General features: G+C 38.6%; 1 protein-coding gene across 3 annotated transcripts in view; it reads left to right on the top strand.

Moving 5' to 3' along the window:
• Positions 1 to 1571: 1571 nt before the first annotated feature.
• Positions 1572 to 18768, top strand: part of XPO1 (exportin 1) — a 44075-nt gene continuing 26878 nt past the window's right edge. The window contains exons 1-4 of one of the 3 annotated variants that reach the window (XM_027131788.1): positions 1572 to 2301; positions 5642 to 5773; positions 11260 to 11361; positions 14891 to 14963. In XM_027131788.1, the coding sequence (XP_026987589.1) occupies positions 5648 to 5773; positions 11260 to 11361; positions 14891 to 14963 (301 nt within the window). In that variant the 5' untranslated portion in view covers positions 1572 to 2301; positions 5642 to 5647. Of the gene's footprint in view, positions 2302 to 5641; positions 5774 to 10195; positions 10217 to 11259; positions 11362 to 12489; positions 12547 to 14890; positions 14964 to 18768 lie in introns of those variants that run through there. The other 2 variants (XM_027131789.1, XM_027131790.1) reach the window with 2 other exon arrangements.

Raw genomic sequence — 18768 nt, 5'->3', positions numbered from 1 at the left:
CCATCTAAAAAAACAGTGGCCTGTTCCAAGAGCTGAAAATGCGGAGGGAAAAACTTTTTAAAAAACAGGACAGCCCCACTTTTCCGGTAATAGAATGTAGGTATTCCACATGATCAGTGTATGTATAATATATATTATATATTTTGGCTTGATATTGTTCGGTTAGGCAATGAATAAAAATCTCAGGTCTGAAAGTAATCCAATATCATTTTGGTAAATCTATTGGAGGGTGAGGGAGTTATGCTTTGGTGTAAGCCTTTGTCCACTGTGAGTGAGGATTTGCTGGAGAAAAGAGTGTTGATTTAATAAATCATTTATCAACCTCTTGGTGGCACAATGGGCCTTCTAAACTTTGGTGGGCTGCTTGGTGTTTCTTCAGCAAAGAACAATCAATAAAGCTTACTTGGAGGGGCACTTGGGGACAAGAGAGGCAACCATATGAAGGGCCAAATGCGTGCGACTTTCAAAGAAAATACTATTTGGTGATCATGAAGTATGCGAAGGGCAGCTATGCTGAAAGGAAAAACCGAGGGTAGGGGAAGATCAAGGGCAGTTGGCATGTAAGCTCACCCAGAAAAAACAGACGATGTTAAACCAATTACAGGGATTACAGCGTCTTAATTTTTAGGAAGGATCGGTTGTTAAAGAAGCCAAATTCCAGCCTAGGGAGAAACCGAGTTACAATTTGAAGGAGACTTGCCCAAGAACTAAGTATCTTTCCCATGTCTCCGAGAAAACCACGAGGCGCCAAGAGTGCGCACCCCACACCTCACCCCAACCTCTCAACATCTTGGCCCCAAACCCAGGCCTTTAAAATGGATTAGAGGTCCGGGGCCTACAATTAGTTGGCCTCCGTTGTGTTCTTTTCGCTCCTTTTTTCCACCCCACCCTTCCCCGATTAAAAAAACAATTCGCTGTGCCCTCCCTTTTAGTAGCGCAGCCCCCATCAGAGGGGCGGGTCCCGATCCCGACAGGCTCAGGCCCCGCATGTTGGCGGGAGCCGGCGGGGGCGGGCCAGCGCGGGTCCGGGAGAAGCCGAGCGAAAGCGGGCTACCGCGCGGCGCGCTCAAACTCGCGCCACCACCAGCTCAGGAGCTGCGCCCTACCCTCTTCGTCACCAAAGGCGCCCAGCCAATGAGCGAGCCGGAAAGGCCGGGCCTGCGGGCTAAGCACTGGGAGGGGGAGCGGCGGGAGGGGGCGGGAAGTCGAGGGCGGGCTACGTTTGATTGACAGCTCGCTCGAACCAATCCTCCGCGCGGCTTCTCTTCGCTCTCCTCTCTGCAGGGCTCAGCTCTTCGTCCCACCTCCTCCTCCTCCACCCTCCTCCTAGCCCCTTTGCGACCCGCCCCTCTTCCCCTCCCCCACTCTGCGGGCAAATCGCTGCTGGAAAGAGGCGGGGGACGAAGCGGCGGGCTTGTGTGGAGCCTTGAGGTGGGATTGACGGGCGAGCTGGCCAGTAGGAGGTAGGCTGATGGCGCGGCTGTGGCTGGAACCGGCCAATGGGCGGGCGGGCTGGGGGCGGAGGCCCAGGTTCCAAACGCTCCGCGGCGCCATGGGCTGAAAACTCAACCGAGATGGAATCTCCCAGTCTGAACCGGTTTCAACCGGTTCCGAGTTTGAGGCACTAGGAGGAGGGGGAGAAGCGGCTGCAGCGGCCGCGGCAGGAGCAGCGGGAGCTACAGCATCAGCAAGAGCAACAGTAGCTACAGACCCGGCGGTGGTGCCTGTTCCAGTCTTTGCTGCTGCAGTCCGTGCAACCACCCAGAGGGGGAGGGGGGAACCACCAGTCGCTGAGGAGCAGGAGAAGGGGGGAAAGTTTAGGCGAGCCTGGGTGGGGGGGGCCCAGCGCCGGAGCCGCGTGAGGGAGCCGTATTTTGGTAGGGGGGGGTCGGACTGCAACTGGCAGCAGAGCGTCCCCCGGCCGTGTGGACTCTATAGCCCCTACTCCTGCCGCTCCTGCTGCCGCCTGTAGCTGGAGGGTCTCCCTGGGGCAGAATCTTTGGGACTTGACCCCGTTCCCCTCCCCCTTCCCTCACTCCCTAGCCAGGCGGGAGCATTTATTCCACAGATTAATTCTCCTTTTTTGGGGGGGTGGCGGGTGTGTGTATCGGGGGGAGGTGTCCCTGAAATAGTAAATATTGTTGAGCTTTTTTTGCTCTTATCCTCTTCGTTTTTTTAATTTCCTTTTTTAAGGTGGGAAAACTGTGAAACCCACCTTGATTTCCTCCCCTCTCCCTCCCCCATCCTCCCTCGCCCTAATCCCCCGACAAGGAAGGAAGAAGCAGTTGGTTCAATCTCTGGGTAAGTCGACTGTGTCTTCGGGGTCGAGGGTCGGGCGGCAGGGCGGGAGAAGGCTGGCGTGGGGCGCGGCGGCGGCCGCGGGAGGCGAACCGGGGAGGCGGCGGCGGGCCCACAGCAGAGCCTGCGATTGAATGGAGCCGCTTCTGCCGCTGGGGGATGGAGGCGGGGAGGCTGCCGCGGGAGGGGAGCGCTTGCTGGGTCATTCGCGTGTGCGGGTAGCGGTGGAGGAAGGCAAGGAGCGTGGTAGTGAAGTGGGGCCCGGCGCGGGGGTGGAAGGGCTTACCCAGCCCCTTGGGTTGGGGAGAAGTTGGGGTGATTTCAGGAACATTTCTGTAAATTATTAGGAGTGGAAGTTTCCAGAAATATTTAGTGCAGCAGCATTGAAACGTCCGCCTGCATCACGTGGCCCCTCGGTGGAGAGCTTGGGATCGCGGGAGGGAGGGGCTCTTAAGTCCTTGCTCCTCCTGCAGGGAAACTCAGAATCTCTGGTTTTTTACGGAGTAGAATTAGAAGTAGGAAAGGTTAGTTGATTTTTCAGGGAAGTGCAGATGAGGTTCTGTGCTGTAGTTTGTTTGGGGGGACTTGCGTGTGTAAAGTGATCGACTCATTTACTGCTGGCATTGTACAGTGGATAATACCCTGATTCTCTTTCATTCCCGTGTCTGAGTTTGGGGTGGGTGGGAGAAAGTGGTGTACTGGGGGAAGCATGAGAGATTTGCCCAGTCCGGACCTCCTCTGACCACGCAGAGGCCATGCTGCATAGAGAATGGGGCGGTGAACTTCTGGCGTCTGGTCTAAATGCCTTCTCCCGAGTATGGGCGGGGTGAGTGCGTGCTCCAGTATGCTATAGTTAGAAGTGCTGCACATCGGTTCGAGTGGGAAGAGAGGGGAGGGCGGGCCGTAGTGAGGTGTGTTTCTACTCAATGAAGCAGGCAATTGCCCACACAATCTAAAGTAGCAGTCTTTCTCCTTGCAGCGACTTGTTTTTTGACCTACTATGTAGTTATCATTAACGGTTATGATTTTTTGGGTTTTGGATGGGAGCTGGCAGTGTGTAGTTGCCTGCCTATTCAGTTTGAAGTGGCAGTGAAGGTATTTTGGTAGTCACTTGTAGAGTCACCACGTGGCTGGATAATACCTTATATTTGCTATACAGTGAGTGGAATTTAGGATTGAGTGTCCCAAGGAGAAGGAAAAGGTTTTGTGGTTTCTTTCACCTCTCCCGCTATGGCTGTTTGCTGTCTGCCTGATTGTGTATCTTAAGCGCGTGGGACACTGCTGTTAGTGGAAAGAATGTTTTGGAAGCTGTTTGATTTGGGAGACTAAATGTGCTTGGCATTGACTAGAAAGCCGCCATTTCTGTACTACGTACGGTTCGAGAATAGGTAGGTCATTTCGAAGATAGCCGCTAGTTTTTAGGGTGGCATACCCTGCTGTATTTAACACAAGCTTCTATTCTAAACCTGATTTTTTTTCACAGGAATTTGTCTCATTTTTGTAAGGACAATGTGCTTGAAAATGAAACTTTTTAGAGTCACTTTATTCTTTCTCGTTTTGGCTATTAAATTATGATAGGATGAAATAGGATAAAAGTTCGTTCAATTTTTAACCCCCCCAATCGAAAACATTTGATGTATAGATCTTGGTTTTGTGGACATTGCTTTTCAGCCTCAATTTTTAAGATTGTCTGATCCTTTGAAATTGTATGGCACTTGAATGGGGTAAATTTACACTTCCGTTTGTGAAATATATATTTTCTTTTTCCTATTAGTATTTAGATCAAAGATTGTGTATGTCAGGTATTTTGCATTAAAAATACATTTAATAACTGTTGTAGAAATTTTTGAAATCTCACCAGTTTTTACTGTCAACAGTGGATGGAAGGACTTAAGAGGAATAAAATTCCTCGAACTCATAATTTCTCAGTTTTTACATTATATCTAACCTAACTGATCCTTCAGACTTCTACTTTGTTGTAACTGATATTATCGTTAAATAAAACATTTGACTTAAAATTGCTGCCATTGTTAACGTTTTTTTACCTGTTATAAAATAGACAAGAAATAACGCCTTTTTCCTAACAAGCTGCTTTGTCCAAACATAATGTAATTAAGTTAGCCACCCATTTCCTGATCTTGGAAGGTTAAGAGAGGGAGAAGTAGAGATGACCATCTGACCTTGTTGGGTCTAAGTACAGTAAACCAGGGGTACTTAGCTCAAGGTTTCATGCATGGCTTTCATGGTGTCCTGAATCGTCTGTAATTGTATACAAGTTGTGAATTTTTTAAATTTGGCAACAACTATCCTGTTCCTCTGATTGTGAGGCATCTTAACCCCAAAAAGTTTGAGGAGTGCTGATTTAGCCAGTCAGACTTAAGTGGCACTGGCTTTGAAGAAAAAGCAAAAGGAAAGATTTTTATAAGGCTGGGCAACAAGAATGTGCATGTGTGCCAGCATCTTGGAGTAGAATCCTCTTAAAGGGGTACCATTGCATATGAACCAGTAGGTTTTAGCCAGTACATTACTTGAGGTGAAGAAGCTCATTTTTCTGTTGTGGTAGAATTTAGTCTTATTTAGAAAATAGCAAGATTTTACAGCTTTTTGTTTTGCCAGTCAGTACTTGGAAATTAAAAAAAATCTTGTTTGACATATTAACCATAGTTTTTTTTCCTAGAACATATATTGAAGGAGCTTGTACGCTTGTAATTTAAATCTCCACAAATTCATGGATGAAAGAAACAAATATAAATGGTTTAATTGAGTGCAAAAGCTTAAGTTCTATAGAGGTTAAGGACACCAGATTTGTTAGACTTGTTAGCTAATCATTGCTATATATAGGAAAATCTTTATACCACATTTAATTTTTAGCGTCTTCAATATATCTTAAAAATTAAGGTAACATGAAATGAGGGAAAGTGAGCTTTTACTGAACTAGAAGACCTTACTTGGGGCGGGGGGCGGGGATCCATTTGAACTTCATCTGTATTTAAAATTTTCGAGATCAAGATTTTAAATTGTATCAGGTTTTAGGACCATAAATTCTTTAATAATCATTTTTAAAACGGGTTAGGGTAACTTTATATACATGTTAGTAGAAAGAACAGTATGATTTTTCTGGGGTGTAAAAATAAAGTGAACCCTAATGATTAATGCAGTTGTGGAGTACCTAAGTAACTTCAGCATTTATTTGCTTTTACTATGTCAGTTGTTTAGGTAAAATCTCTGAAATACAAAGTAAAATATTTGTAAGAACATGGTTGAAGTAAAATAACTTGAGTAGAAACTTTTTGACAATATCAAAACTTCATAGGCGCCTTAAATTCTTTCTCTTTATTTTCAGTAATCTATGCCAGCAATTATGACAATGTTAGCAGACCATGCAGCTCGCCAGCTGCTTGATTTCAGCCAAAAACTGGATATCAACCTTTTAGACAACGTGGTGAATTGCTTATACCACGGAGAAGGAGCCCAGGTAAAGTAGCTGATCAAAACATTATTGCAGAGTAATAAAGTTGTTGAGTTTAGAATAAAATTTTAAATTACCACCTTTTTAAAAATTTCCCATAGTTTGTATTAAATTGGAATTATATATTCTGAGAGGTGGTCTGGAGAAAGAAATTGCATTACATTTTGAAATGGTTTAGAGTGGGAAGTTTTGGAATATTTTTATTATACTTGTTCTGTTCTTCAGCAACCTTTACCCCATTTAATAAAAGATATAGCCCAATGTATTAAATGTTTTGTAGATATTAAAGGTTGTATGTCCCTTATATATTTAATGTATTTGGAGTTAATATGAGTCTTCTGTTTTTGAAACATTTAAATTGCAGAAGTACTTCACAGATAAAACTTGTTTTAAATATCCCACAATACCAGGTATCTTTACATTGTTTGAATTTTAGCACTTGTAAAAGTGCTAACTGTTAAAATAGGAAATTATCTTACACTTAATCTATGTTTTGATCAGTTTAAGGTTTGGGTTTTTTTTTTAAAAAAAACAGGAATGTTTGTAAATTTAAAAATTTTTTTATGGTACAAGAAACTGGACAATCTTCAATCTGCACCCTGTGGACCTAATAAAGTTTTAAACGAGTAAAAGTTTCTGTTCCTGGATTTAAAAAATCTTATAAGGTGACGTGACAGATATCTTATTAGTAAAATTTTGTTGCCAAAAAGTGCATTTCTGGTAGATAATGTATCGTCAAGCCATTAATTTATATTTGCATAGTTAAACCCTGGCTACTTTGATACTTTTTAGAAACCTCTGAAAGGTGGATATAGTAGTATCTTTTATAGATAGTCCAAAAAACATGATGTATAAATATTAGCAAGTGCATAAGTATTTCTGTTCCCTTTGAAATCTAACATTGGTTTCACTATAATAAAGAAAAAATTTAAAGGGAAAAAGGGCCATGAAAGTTGTATGAGTGGAAAAAATTACAGTGATTTTGTAAGCTTGTTAGTGCAGTTTTATACTCCTAGGCGCTTTCGATCAGTGTTCTTGTCTCCAAAAGCATTCCTGAAAAAGTATCCGTATTTACTACACATACCATACATTCAACATGGAGCTTTAAGCTCCATTTCATCCCAGCATGGATGTATGGAAAGCAGCTGCTTTTGGAAGAAAGTATGACAGTAAGGTTGAAATACATGAAGTAAGGTTGGGCTCAAGTTTGACTATATTAGAAGCATAAGTCTATAAGCCATTAGGAAGATAGGCATTTAATTGTATCACATCATTAAGCTGCCACTGCTCTTTAGTCTTCGTTCTTTTTTAACCTGGTTCACAGCATCTAGAAGTATGATGACTAAATAGACCAGTGTTCGAGGCTTATAACAGAAGTAATTATGAAGACTATGTTGTAATACTGCTTTAGTAATGTTTCACAGTGTCGAGATTTAATGATTTGTTTTAAATTTGACTTTTGAATAAAGACTAGATTTAGAAAAGTGTTTACAGATATTTCCATTTATGAAGACAAAATTAACTTTACCAAAAGTAAGAATTTTATGTCTGGTTAGATTTCTCATGGGACAAGTCAGTTGCATAAAGAATAATCAGTAAGTTGGTATTTGTTGTAGATAAGGGAACAGGCTTAGAGCTTAAAGGCAGTTAAGAACCCCTTTTCTGAAAGTGATATCTTTAAACTTCCTTGTTCAATTTTTTATATACCACTTCTTGGGGGTTTTATTTTGAATAAAAAGTTGAAGGTTGCAGTGGAAAACATGTTTTGTTTTTTTCTTTTGCGGTACGCGAGCCTCTCACTGTTGTGGCCTCTCCCGTTGCGGAGCACAGGCTCCGGACGTGCAGGCTCAGCGGCCATGGCTCACGGGCCCAGCCGCTCCGCGGTATGTGGGATCTTCCCGGACCGGGACACGAACCCGTGTCCCCTGCATCGGCAGGCAGACTCTCAACCACTGCGCCACCAGGGAAGCCCGGAAAACATGTTTTTAGTGTTAAATGTCTTAAATTTATTCCAGTAAGATTTCTAGTCATTCCTCTAGAGTCTCATCTACAAAGTTACCTACCTTGCAAGAGACTGGAGGATTAGTGATGAGGTTTTGTAAAGCACCTGTTAGCGGTGACTGCTATTTAGGAGCCATTCTGTTTAAAGGGGACTTTGAAAGTATAATGAAGATGATTTCACATACGTGATGTAAACTCATTGTTTGGGTTTTTTTTTTTTTTTTTTTTTTTTTTTTGGCGGTACGCGGGCCTCTCACTGTTGTGGCCTCCCCCATTGCGGAGCGCAGGCTCAGCGGCCATGGCTCAGGGGCCCAGCCGCTCCGCGGCATGTGGGATCCTCCCGGACCGGGGCACGAACCTGTGTCCCCTGCATCGGCAGGCGGACGCTTAACCACTGCGCCACCATGGAAGCCCAAACTCATTGTTTTAAAATATGGTTTGGTGGGGAGTTTTTGTTTGGCTTTGGTCTGTCATAAAATATGTACTTAAAATAGCAAGTAGAAATTTTGCTAATTAAGCTTTAAACTCACCTGTATGTAGCCTAACTTTTTTCAAAAGGATTTCGTAACTTTGGAGAGGAAGGAATTATTAGAAGGGTGGCCTTTAATCTGTAGATAGAACTTTTGCCTAGATGGGTAGTATAGTAGAATAATTAGCACTGTAATATTAGGACTACCTTCTGTTATAAACATTTTTCTATTTTTAGCCAAGTAGGACGCCAGGGAAACAAAAATGTTGGAGTTGGGTGTTTTCTCCAGTACTGTGTTAAGTGTCTTGAACTCTTTTATCTATTGCTTAGCAACTAAAATACTTTCACCATTCAGTTAGTAACACAGGGAGATGCCAGATTTTCTCTCTCCTCTGTTTCCCTTTGTGCCTTTTTTAACCCCTCCTGGGGTTTTAAGTTAATAAAGGAATATATTTTTTAAAAGAAGAAAAGGATATATTATGTAAGGACAGTGGGATTAAGACAAATTAAAAAAAGGACGCAAATACTAGCAATAACTTTAGAGAGTAAAATTACAACAAAAAGGATGACTGAAAAGGAAGGAACGTGATTTATGGGGAGATGGAAATGAATGGTGATAGTGTGGGAACTATTCATTTATGTGTAGAATGCTCATCACTTCAAAAAATCTGATAAAGTTGTATCTTGACCAAATAACTTACTAGTCATGGATCTTTGATGTACCTTATCCTCTTAATATTTGTTACTGTTTTATATGCAAGTCTATCCAGTTAGATATTCTCAGGAAGAGAATCAAAACACTGCTAAAATGGGCTTTGGCCATAAATAGTTCACATCACCATTCTTTCTACCTTTTGTTGGTTGCTTATTATATGATACAATTACAACCCTTTAAATAAATCAAATAAAAAATGTATAGTTGTATTTCAACACTTCACACACTTGCTCTAATCCCAGACCCTTAGGGTGGAACCCAGGCACCTTATTTTTCTTTCAAGTTCCAAAGTATTTCTGGTCTTATTGTCAGGATACAGAACCATTACCTAATTTAGTGGGTGTGTATTTGTCAACGTTTTAAACAATAAGCAGTGTGTAAAAGCCAAAAGAGGGGCTTCCGTGGTGGCGGTGGTTGAGAGTCTGCCTGCAGATGCAGGGGATGCGGGTTCATGCCCCAGTCTGGGAAGATCCCACATGCCGCAGAGCAGCTAGGCCCATGAGCCATGGCCGCTGAGGCTGCGCGTCCGGAGCCTGCGCTCCGCAATGGGAGAGGCCACAACAGTGAGAGGCCCGCGTACCACAAAAAAAAAAAAAAAAAGCCACAAGAGAAAATTATTTTTTTTGTAAATTGGAATAAAAGCCAACTTAAAGATTATGAGGTGTCTGTGTCAGAGATGGTTTAAATAAGAATGCTTTTCTCCCCTCCTTTTGATGCTTCGTTGTTTAACCCATAGAATCAAACCCTTGATCAAGTAAACGATCTAACAGAAGGATAATTGCCAAATTTTAAAACCATAAAAGTTTACTCTTTGGTTACAACATGTGATAGAAATAGGTAAAAGTTAATTAGGGAGGATCCAGTTGAGCTACAAAACAGCCTATAGAGGTGAAAAAGATTAAGCGGTTGCTTCCTGAAAAAAATTAGTAGACTTATCAGCCTTTGATAAAATGTAGTGTTCATATTGTGTGAAAAACTAACAGTTAAAATGAAGAAACTGGATAATGTCAACATGGCTAGATCTTTAAAACTCTCAATTGTCAATCATATCTCAGTGAAGCCGAGGGAAAGAAACTATGTCAAATGGAAAGAGCGAACTGCAGAAGGATTTCTACAATATACTATTTATATAAAATTTAGTAACCACACAACTATATGAAATTCATACACATGCTGTGAAAATACAGACAGGAAAAGACACCAAAGTCATGAAAATGATTATCTCTAAAGAAGGAACAAAGGAAGGAAATGGCGCTGAAGAAAGGTACAAAGTTCCATAAGTTTTAGATCTTATGTTTAAAAGAAAAACAGACAAGTGCAGCAAAATCTTAACATTTGTTAATTCTAGATGATGGTTTCATAGGTTTAAATATTCTGGGTTTGCATTTTAGAAATACAAAAGCAAAAAAAGAAAATTTTCAAAATAAGCAAGGATTTAATATGTGAAATTAAAGGATTTTCGGAGACAAAGGTGTGTTTACAATAAACTGAAAATACTGCTTTAAAAGGATCTTAATGTTTTATGTGTATCAACAGGTATTAGAGAGTTGTAGACTTACTTAGACTTAGCTTTTATCTGTCTCCCCTGAAATATAGTTTTACAGATAAAGTTTGTTAAAGATATCTTGGTGACTCTTATAAACCAGAGTGTGCCATTACATAACTTATCTAAGTAGATGTGAATTTTTATACGTTGCTTTTGGTTGATTGTGTGCTGAGAACCCGTTTATGTTGGAGTAGATAATTGATTGAATTTAAGTTCAGTTTTGAGAATACCAAATAAAGCAGATTAGGGGAAGAAAACACTTTTCTGTTTGAAAAGAATATACCCATTCTTTTTTTTAATTAATTTTTTAAATTCGTTAATTTATTTTTGGCTGCATTGGGTCTTCGTTGCTGCGCGCAGGCTTTATCTAGTTGCGGTGTGTGTGCTTCTCATTGCAGTGGCTTCTCTTGTTGTGGAGCACGGGCTCTAGGCACATGGGCTTCAGTAGTTGTGGTGTGCAGGCTCAGTAGTTGTGGCGCACAGGCTTAGCTGCTCCGCGGCATGTGGGATCTTCCCCGACCAGGGCTCGAACCTGTGTCCCCTGCATTGGCAGGCGGATTCTTAACCACTGCGCCACCAGGGAAGCCCTGTACCCATTCTTAATTAAAGTTGATAATGGACACATTTTTATTTCTATAAGGACTAGTTTCTTGAGTATTTCTGAAAGTTGATAAAATCACCGTCCTATTAGAATTTGTGCCTTGCTCAATACCATTCGAAAGAACAAGTTAGCTTAAAATTCTTTTTGTATACTATTTTAGCAAAGAATGGCTCAAGAAGTACTGACACATTTAAAGGAGCATCCTGATGCATGGACAAGAGTCGACACAATTTTGGAATTTTCACAGAATATGAACACGAAAGTAAGCAAGTGGTGGTTTTTTAAATCCATTATTTCTTCTTTTCTTCCAGTCATAAACTTTGAGGAAGGTATCTCATTTTTAGTATTAGGATTTGTTATCTCAAATCATTTAATAATGTTAACTTATTTCAAAATTTAGCCTTAAACATAGAATGAATTCTTGCAAATAGTCCTAAGAATTATAAATGGAGTTTTGAAATTGGGACTAGTATGCAAGGTGGCTTTTTTTTGTTGTTGTTTGGGGGTTTTTTTTGGTTTGGTTTTTTTTTTTTTCTTTTTAGAATATGTGTACAGATCTCGGCATAAATTCTGAATGTTATTCAGAGATGAAACATAACATCAGAGGAATTATTTTGGGCAAGTAATCAATATAACACAGGCTAGGCACCTCCAAAACCAAGTTGTGTGGGCAGCGTAAAACCCTACTCCATGGTACCAATGCTTTTAATGGGACAGCACTCAGTTTTTATTTGCAATTGAAAATGTTATCATTTGGGTCCTTTTTTCTTAAGTTTGAACAGAAGGGTTGATCAAAATGTGTTTTGACTGTTTAGGCTTGATGATTCACACTTCTCTTTAAACTGCCTTAAAGTAGTAAAATACCATGCATGGCATTCTGTTTAAATACACACAAGGTTTCCACTTGGTATACATTGTGTTAAAACAGAAAGTAGCCATGTTCACCTCTGTTTCTGAAATCAGACTGTGTTAATTAACAGTTTTAAAATATTAACTAGTTTTGACATCTTATAAATTTTAGGGCAAAAATACAGTCCAGAACTTCCTCAAAGTGCTAACCTTAAGTAACATAACAGTGTTTGCCTGTTTGCTTGCCTGGTAAATTTTGCTTTTTATACTGACAGACATTACTAATGTTTAAGTTGATTTATCAACAGTATTTTTAAAAACTCAAATTTGTCTTGTGAAAAATGAGATGATTAGAGGAACAGAAAGAAAGCAACAGGTAAAGAATTCTTCCATTTACATAAATTACAAATGATTTGGTGCTAAATTTATGCACTATGACATTTGGCTTTTATGCAATCATTTTTTTTTCTTTAAAGATGTTAACACTACCTGATATTAATCATAATGTTCCATTATGTTGATTGCTTGTAATAGGAAGAAAAGGGGTGTCTTCCTGTGCAACTGACACAGCTAGGCTTTGACGGCAGGCCTCCACAAGGTCTACCCTTTTGATTCCCTTTAACTGAATTCTGTTCATCAATTGTTTTTGTTTCATGGGCGGTGGGAGGGGAAAGGGGAATTCAATGCGTAAAATAAGTATTTCTAAGGGCTCAGTAGAAATTTCTACCATAGGGATCATTTCATGCATTTATTTTTTTCATTTAGTCTTTGCTGTTCTCTGTCCCTCATCTTCATAACTCAGCAGTGGATTTCTCAAGTCCTGAGGTGTAAAGCAGAAACTTAATACTTCAGAATGATATTTGGATTATTTATGTATATTTCCAAAGTAGTTATTTATCATTGGCCCTCAGATTTGGCTATCACTTCAGATTTTTTAATCTAAATACTCCTTTTCAAAGAAATGTGAATTCTCATCATGTGTAGAGTCTTAATGTCTAGGAGAGATTGGGTTTTAGGGTACTATGTTGGTGATCTATGTATTCCTTTGAACTAAGTAGTGAAAAGCTTTTATTGGGCTTCCTGCCTCAGACCTGTTTGCGGAAAGATGAAAAGATGAATTGTATCTTCAGCAAGCTTGTGCTACTTTTTTACAGTTGGAGAAAGGACTAGAGGTTAGTAAATAGGTAATTCAGGTAACAGTATCAGATATAAAGGCAGAAGTAAATAAATGCAACAATGAAGGGGGGGATATCCTTCAGTTAAAAAGGGTAGGCTGAAAATACATTGGCTAAATATGGTTAAGTTATCATTAAGATTAGTACTTCTTAACTGGTGTATTTATGGCAGGTTTTGTGTCTTAGTTTCTTAAAGATCTTTGTAATTGGTTGAGAATTAGCAAGAGGGTATATATTCCATGTAGTAAGAAGTGCATTTGTTTTGACTTAGTAAAACTTTTGACACTCTGATTTCATGCCTTTAGAATTAATTTAAAGCAAGTTTAGGGTAGTATGTTTTTAAAAGTTAATTTAGAATTTTAGTCAATGAGAAACTTACCTTTTTTATTTACATTTGTCTGAAACTTAGATCTATAAAGAGAGGTAAATGAACAGGAAAGAAAGCTTCACCATTTACTGCTGATTATGAAACTTTTTTGGCATGGCATCAAATTTATAATTTGTAATTTCAGAATTTTGCTTTGGCCTTGTTTTTATTTTTGAAGTCTTTTTAAGGAATGTTCTGCAAATGTAGGATTTGGGTTGAAATGGCAAATTTTTCCTAAAAAGTATGAAATGTTAAAAATGAAAGAAAACAGCAAAAACACTGTTTGAGCACAATGTAGTTTGGGACAGTCTATATTGTGCTTTGGATAAAGTGTGCATTCACATGATCCCTTTGGTTGAAATACTAATGCTCCTATTTTATTGTGTGATGACTAACCATTTTAAAGATGAACTCTTATTCTCAGCCAAAACTTGCAATCTGAGGTTAAATGTCTATATATGAATGAGTTTACCTTTCAGGTATTATGGCTGATTCTTCCCTAATTCAACCAGTTGAAGCATACCACAACAGTTTTGACCCTTTTCTTCCTCCTGTCTATCCACACTAATTGGTCATGGTAATGATTTTGGGTAGTAACTCCTGTAGTCTTGTAAATTGTTATAAATATTGTTGACTATTTAGAGTGAGTAATCAACAGGAGGGACAAAATGGCTTGAAGGTGGTATTTGTATTTATTAACGTTCTTACATTTTTAGTTATCATTTTTATAGTTGGAAGGAATACCTGAAAGGTAGATACAGATTGCAACATTCATTTGTGTATTATTTTGACTGTGCACAAAAGTTTATCTTTAAATTAGTAGAAATAGCAACTCTAAGGGTGGGGTTAAAATTTAAAATTAAACCCGTGGGCTGTCTTGCTGCTCCTTAAGTAACACACCAGTGATGTTTGTAAACACTTTCTGTAGAAAGTATCTGTGACAATACTTTAATACTTGGCCAAGAGCTTACAACTCCTAGAAGATGGTAGGAAGCTTGAGAGCATCCAAGCTGCTAAATTCTTAGGAGCCTGGTCGTGTTAAAGTACGTGAGCCTATAAGCAGTCATTTATGCTGTGAATTCGTATCTGGCTGCTACTTTTCCTTCTACAGACTAAGCCCATTTGGCTGCTAAGGGCTTTTTATTTGGTTCTTCCTCCTGGTGTGAGCATGTATAAACAGCAGGACGTTAAATAGAGTAGTAAACAATAAAGTGAGGAAAATGCATGAAAACTCAGTATATGGGCAAATAGATCCTTGTTTAATATATGTAATTAAACTTGGTAGCATAATGTTTTTGAAAATTTAGATGTAAATGTGTGAATGTCTGTCCATTTGTGAATCCTGGAAATTGCCAGTCTTACAGCAATATATTCACATGCTTCTATTCTCCAATTTTCAGTATTATGGACTACAAATTTTGGAAAATGTGATAAAAACAAGGTGGAAGATTCTTCCAAGGAACCAATGTGAAGGTAGGAAAGTGTTTTAAAGAATTGTAGATTCAGAATTTTATTATTCCTGGCATTTTTATTATAGTTGAGTATTGGAGAGGAGGAATGTGTTGAATCTTTAGTAGTTTATTATGCTCTAATGGATTACTGCTTTCATCATGTTGCAAGGCAGGTTCTGTTTATATTTGGGGTCAGGGGAAGAATAGGTTATTTTTGGGGGAAAGCAGAAACCAGACTGGTGAAACTTTCTACAGTAAATATGTGGTGAAAAATTTGTATCAACTTATATAGTTAATCTAGACCATGTTTGAAATGAATGAAATTTGAATATGCGCTCTTATGTATTGTTTTAAATTCATCACACAGTAGCAAGTAATGAGTACTGTAATACAAGGAATAACATAAATATAACAGCAAAGGAAGAAACAAGTTTTAAAAATCAAGACTTTAGCTTTTGACATTCTGGGCATACCTTATAAGAGGTTGGCTTCTAAAATAAGGAAAGATCAAAAAATGAAGATGTGGTGATGCCTGGTATTAATATTTTTACTTTTTCCTTTGTCACTACCTCAGTAAAAGTAGTCATGGTTTAAGAAACATGGGGCAAAGTTAGTCTCTTGGAATTCTTTAATGCAGTTCCTTCCAGTTTTCACATACTGCCTTATTATCTACTTTGTTACTTGTTTAATCTCTGAAAAATAAAGAGAGAAGTCTGGATTTTAAAATGGGGTTATACTACTTTTGGTGGCATTTTTTCCTATTAAATTATGTTCCCTTTCTTTGTTGCTCTTTAAGATTTGTCTTTACCTGCTTTCTCATGTCATCTTTATGGTGGAATAGCGACCTGGATTTACTCAGTCTGACTTAAATCTTGACATCTTTCTAGCACTTTTAGAGGTCACTGGGACAATTTTTAACGGCAGTATCCGTAATACACCATAAACTGAATTAAGAATGATAGTATGGGAGGAAATAGTGCCCCCCCAAAGAGGTTCCTCTTTCTTTAAATGTTTTTATTTTGGTTTGAAACCATTTTAGATCACATTCTGTGACTTTCTCAGAAATTAGTAAGTACAGTTTGACTCAGGCCCAAATAGATCTTTTGTACTTCATCACTGCTTTTAGGGACCTTAGGTGCGGTCCTGGTTCCTTTACTACTGTTGTTTTATACTTGTGGTTTGAGCCTCAAATTTAACTTTGGGTATGGCTTACCATACCAACAAAAAAGTGTGTAATATTTTACTTCAGTGCCATTTTACTGTAATAAGTTCCTCTTTAATTTCTAAACACATAGACCTCTGCTTCTTATTATATAAGGATTGTGCTAGATGATCCTCCCAAATTATTTTCCAGGTATAAAATTAAATAATTTAAAATTATACTAGCTTATCAGTCATGGTTGTATTTGTTACTGAAAAAATTAGAGGCTAAAAGTTCTCCCTGAGGACTTGACAGTTTTTGCTTTCTGCATGAATGGGAGTGGCATCTTTTGGTTTTTATCATAAAGTCAAAAGCTTCCATATATTTCTATGTAAGTATCAAAATATATACATATTCCAGGGCATATGTATATTTAATATATGCCCTGGAATATGTATATAATTTTAATTTTGAAAGTCTTACCATCTTGTTTGGCAAAAACTGGTAGAGGCGGGGTGGTGATTATTCTTCCTGAGTCAAGAGAATTCTATTTTATTCATGTGTTCCTATTCTGTATTAGTGAGATACTTCATTTCTCTGCAAGCAGTACTTATAAAAAACATCAATTAGAATCACCTTTCCCCTTGCATTTCCCCTTAACACTAGTGATAAGATTGAGTGGGATGTAGACTTCTTTAAAAGTACGTGACGTTCCTATCACCACATGTATGGTTTTCACTGTCAGTGAAGTCATTACATGGGGAAAGTGTGATGTAATTTTTAGGGTCTTTCAGAGGCTCAATATTAGAAGAGCGTGTAAAATGGCTCCCAGAGAATGTTAGTGAACTCTGTCTAACTTTAGATATACAGCAGCAACTTTGCATGATGCATTTAATGATGTGTGTTTTTAAGGTAATTGATCTCATTTATAAAGCATTGGGAAATAAATTTATTCACTACATTTATAATTCTTTCCAACTTTGTCAATCTTAGGAGGCTTTTACAATCCTAAAATTTTGTATCTCGCGAAGTATACTAAATTTCTGAATGTGAATTTTCCTTCATCTTAAGTAACTTCGATATTGGAAATAAATTAGTATAACCCCCAAAATATTGTACATTCCTTTTGTTTATAATTGTCATATCTTTTAAGCTGTTGTCTCCACTTTAGCTAGTCTTTGTCCATTTTAGTACCATTAGGTATTAAGACTATACAAATATATTCCCTACGTCAGAGTATTACAGGTAGGAAGATAAAACATGTTAAAAATGATATCATTTTTTAAAAAATATCATTAAATTAGGCGTATATGTAATAAGTGCTAACACGTGGTAAAAGGGGAAAAATCAGGTTGGCCCCTTTGGACAAGCTCATTCATGAAAATGGCAATGCTTGATGTATTTTAAAGGAATGATAGGTTTGGTTATCAAACCTATCAAACAGCAAGCCAAGATAAGTTTTGTTTGTTTGTTTGTTTGTTTGTTTTGGGTTTGCGGGCCTCTCACTTGCCGTTGGGACGCTCGCAGGCTCAGCAGCCATGGCTCACGGGCCTAGCCACTCCACGGCATGTGGGATCTTCTCGGACCGAGGCTGCACCACCAGGGAAACCCCCAAGATAAGTTTTGTACATTTTTTCCAATCCAGCATATATTTTATCAGCTTTCAGGTTCTTGTCCATAAGCGTACGTTAATTTTCACATGTTCGTTTAGTGGAATGGCATTTTCAATTTAGGGCATTATCTAAAACAGTTTGCCAGGAAAATACCTGACAGTTCTGGAGTAAGTTAGATGTCTCTTGCTCTGTGTTCCCTTAGTGTGTCCTGTACCAGCGGATCACAAATGAGTAAAATTTTAATGAGCAAAAGACAGATAATAGCCGAGTAAGGACATGTTAAAAAACATTTAATTAAAAGATATTTTAATAAAAATAGAGCAAGGGAGATATAACCTTCATAATCATTTTAATGAATTTAGATTTATGTAATACAAAGTTAACTACATTGCTCTGATTTTTATCATTTTGCTTTAGGTCAGGAAAATGGTTTTTTTGGTCACCCCCATCCCCACCCACTATAACCTTTATCCCACTTAGCTATCACTGTTTTTCTCACTCTTTATCTTACCCTCCCAAAAATAAGCTTAATGGTATCAGGGATCAGAGAATGTCTTTATTGCATTCTTACTGCTTGGTATGTAGGTGTTCAGTATATAATTATTCAATTAATGAATTACTTATTATTGAAGTACTTCAGTGACTAGCACCACTCCCTATTTGGGATTCATTCATCTATTTAAGACCCTAATGACTTTCCCAGTATTTTTGCTTTTACATTTTTAAGTAAGTCAAGACAATTTTTCATTTTAAGATATTGAGTGTAGTTTCTGTGCTATACAGTAGGTCTTTGTTGTTTATTTTGTATATAGTAGTGTGTATATTTTAATCCCAAACTCCTAATTTATCCCTCCCCCAATCCCCTTTCCCCTTTGGTAACCATAAGGTTTTTTTCTATGTCTGTGACTGTATTTCTGTTTTATAAATAAGTTCATTTGTATCATTTTTAAAGATTACACATATAAGCAATATCATATGATATTCGTCTTTGTCTGCTTTACTTAGTATGATAATCCCTAGGTCCATTCATGTTGCTGCAAATGGCAGTGTTTCATTCTTTTTTATGCCTGAGT

This window comes from Aethalodelphis obliquidens, unplaced genomic scaffold (assembly GCF_003676395.1).
Source record: "Aethalodelphis obliquidens isolate GAN/ISIS:26980383/991018 unplaced genomic scaffold, ASM367639v1 scaffold40, whole genome shotgun sequence".
NCBI lineage: Eukaryota > Metazoa > Chordata > Mammalia > Artiodactyla > Delphinidae > Aethalodelphis > Aethalodelphis obliquidens.
The sequence above is the reverse complement of the archived record's forward strand: the minus strand, read 5'-3'. Positions and strand labels throughout refer to the sequence as shown.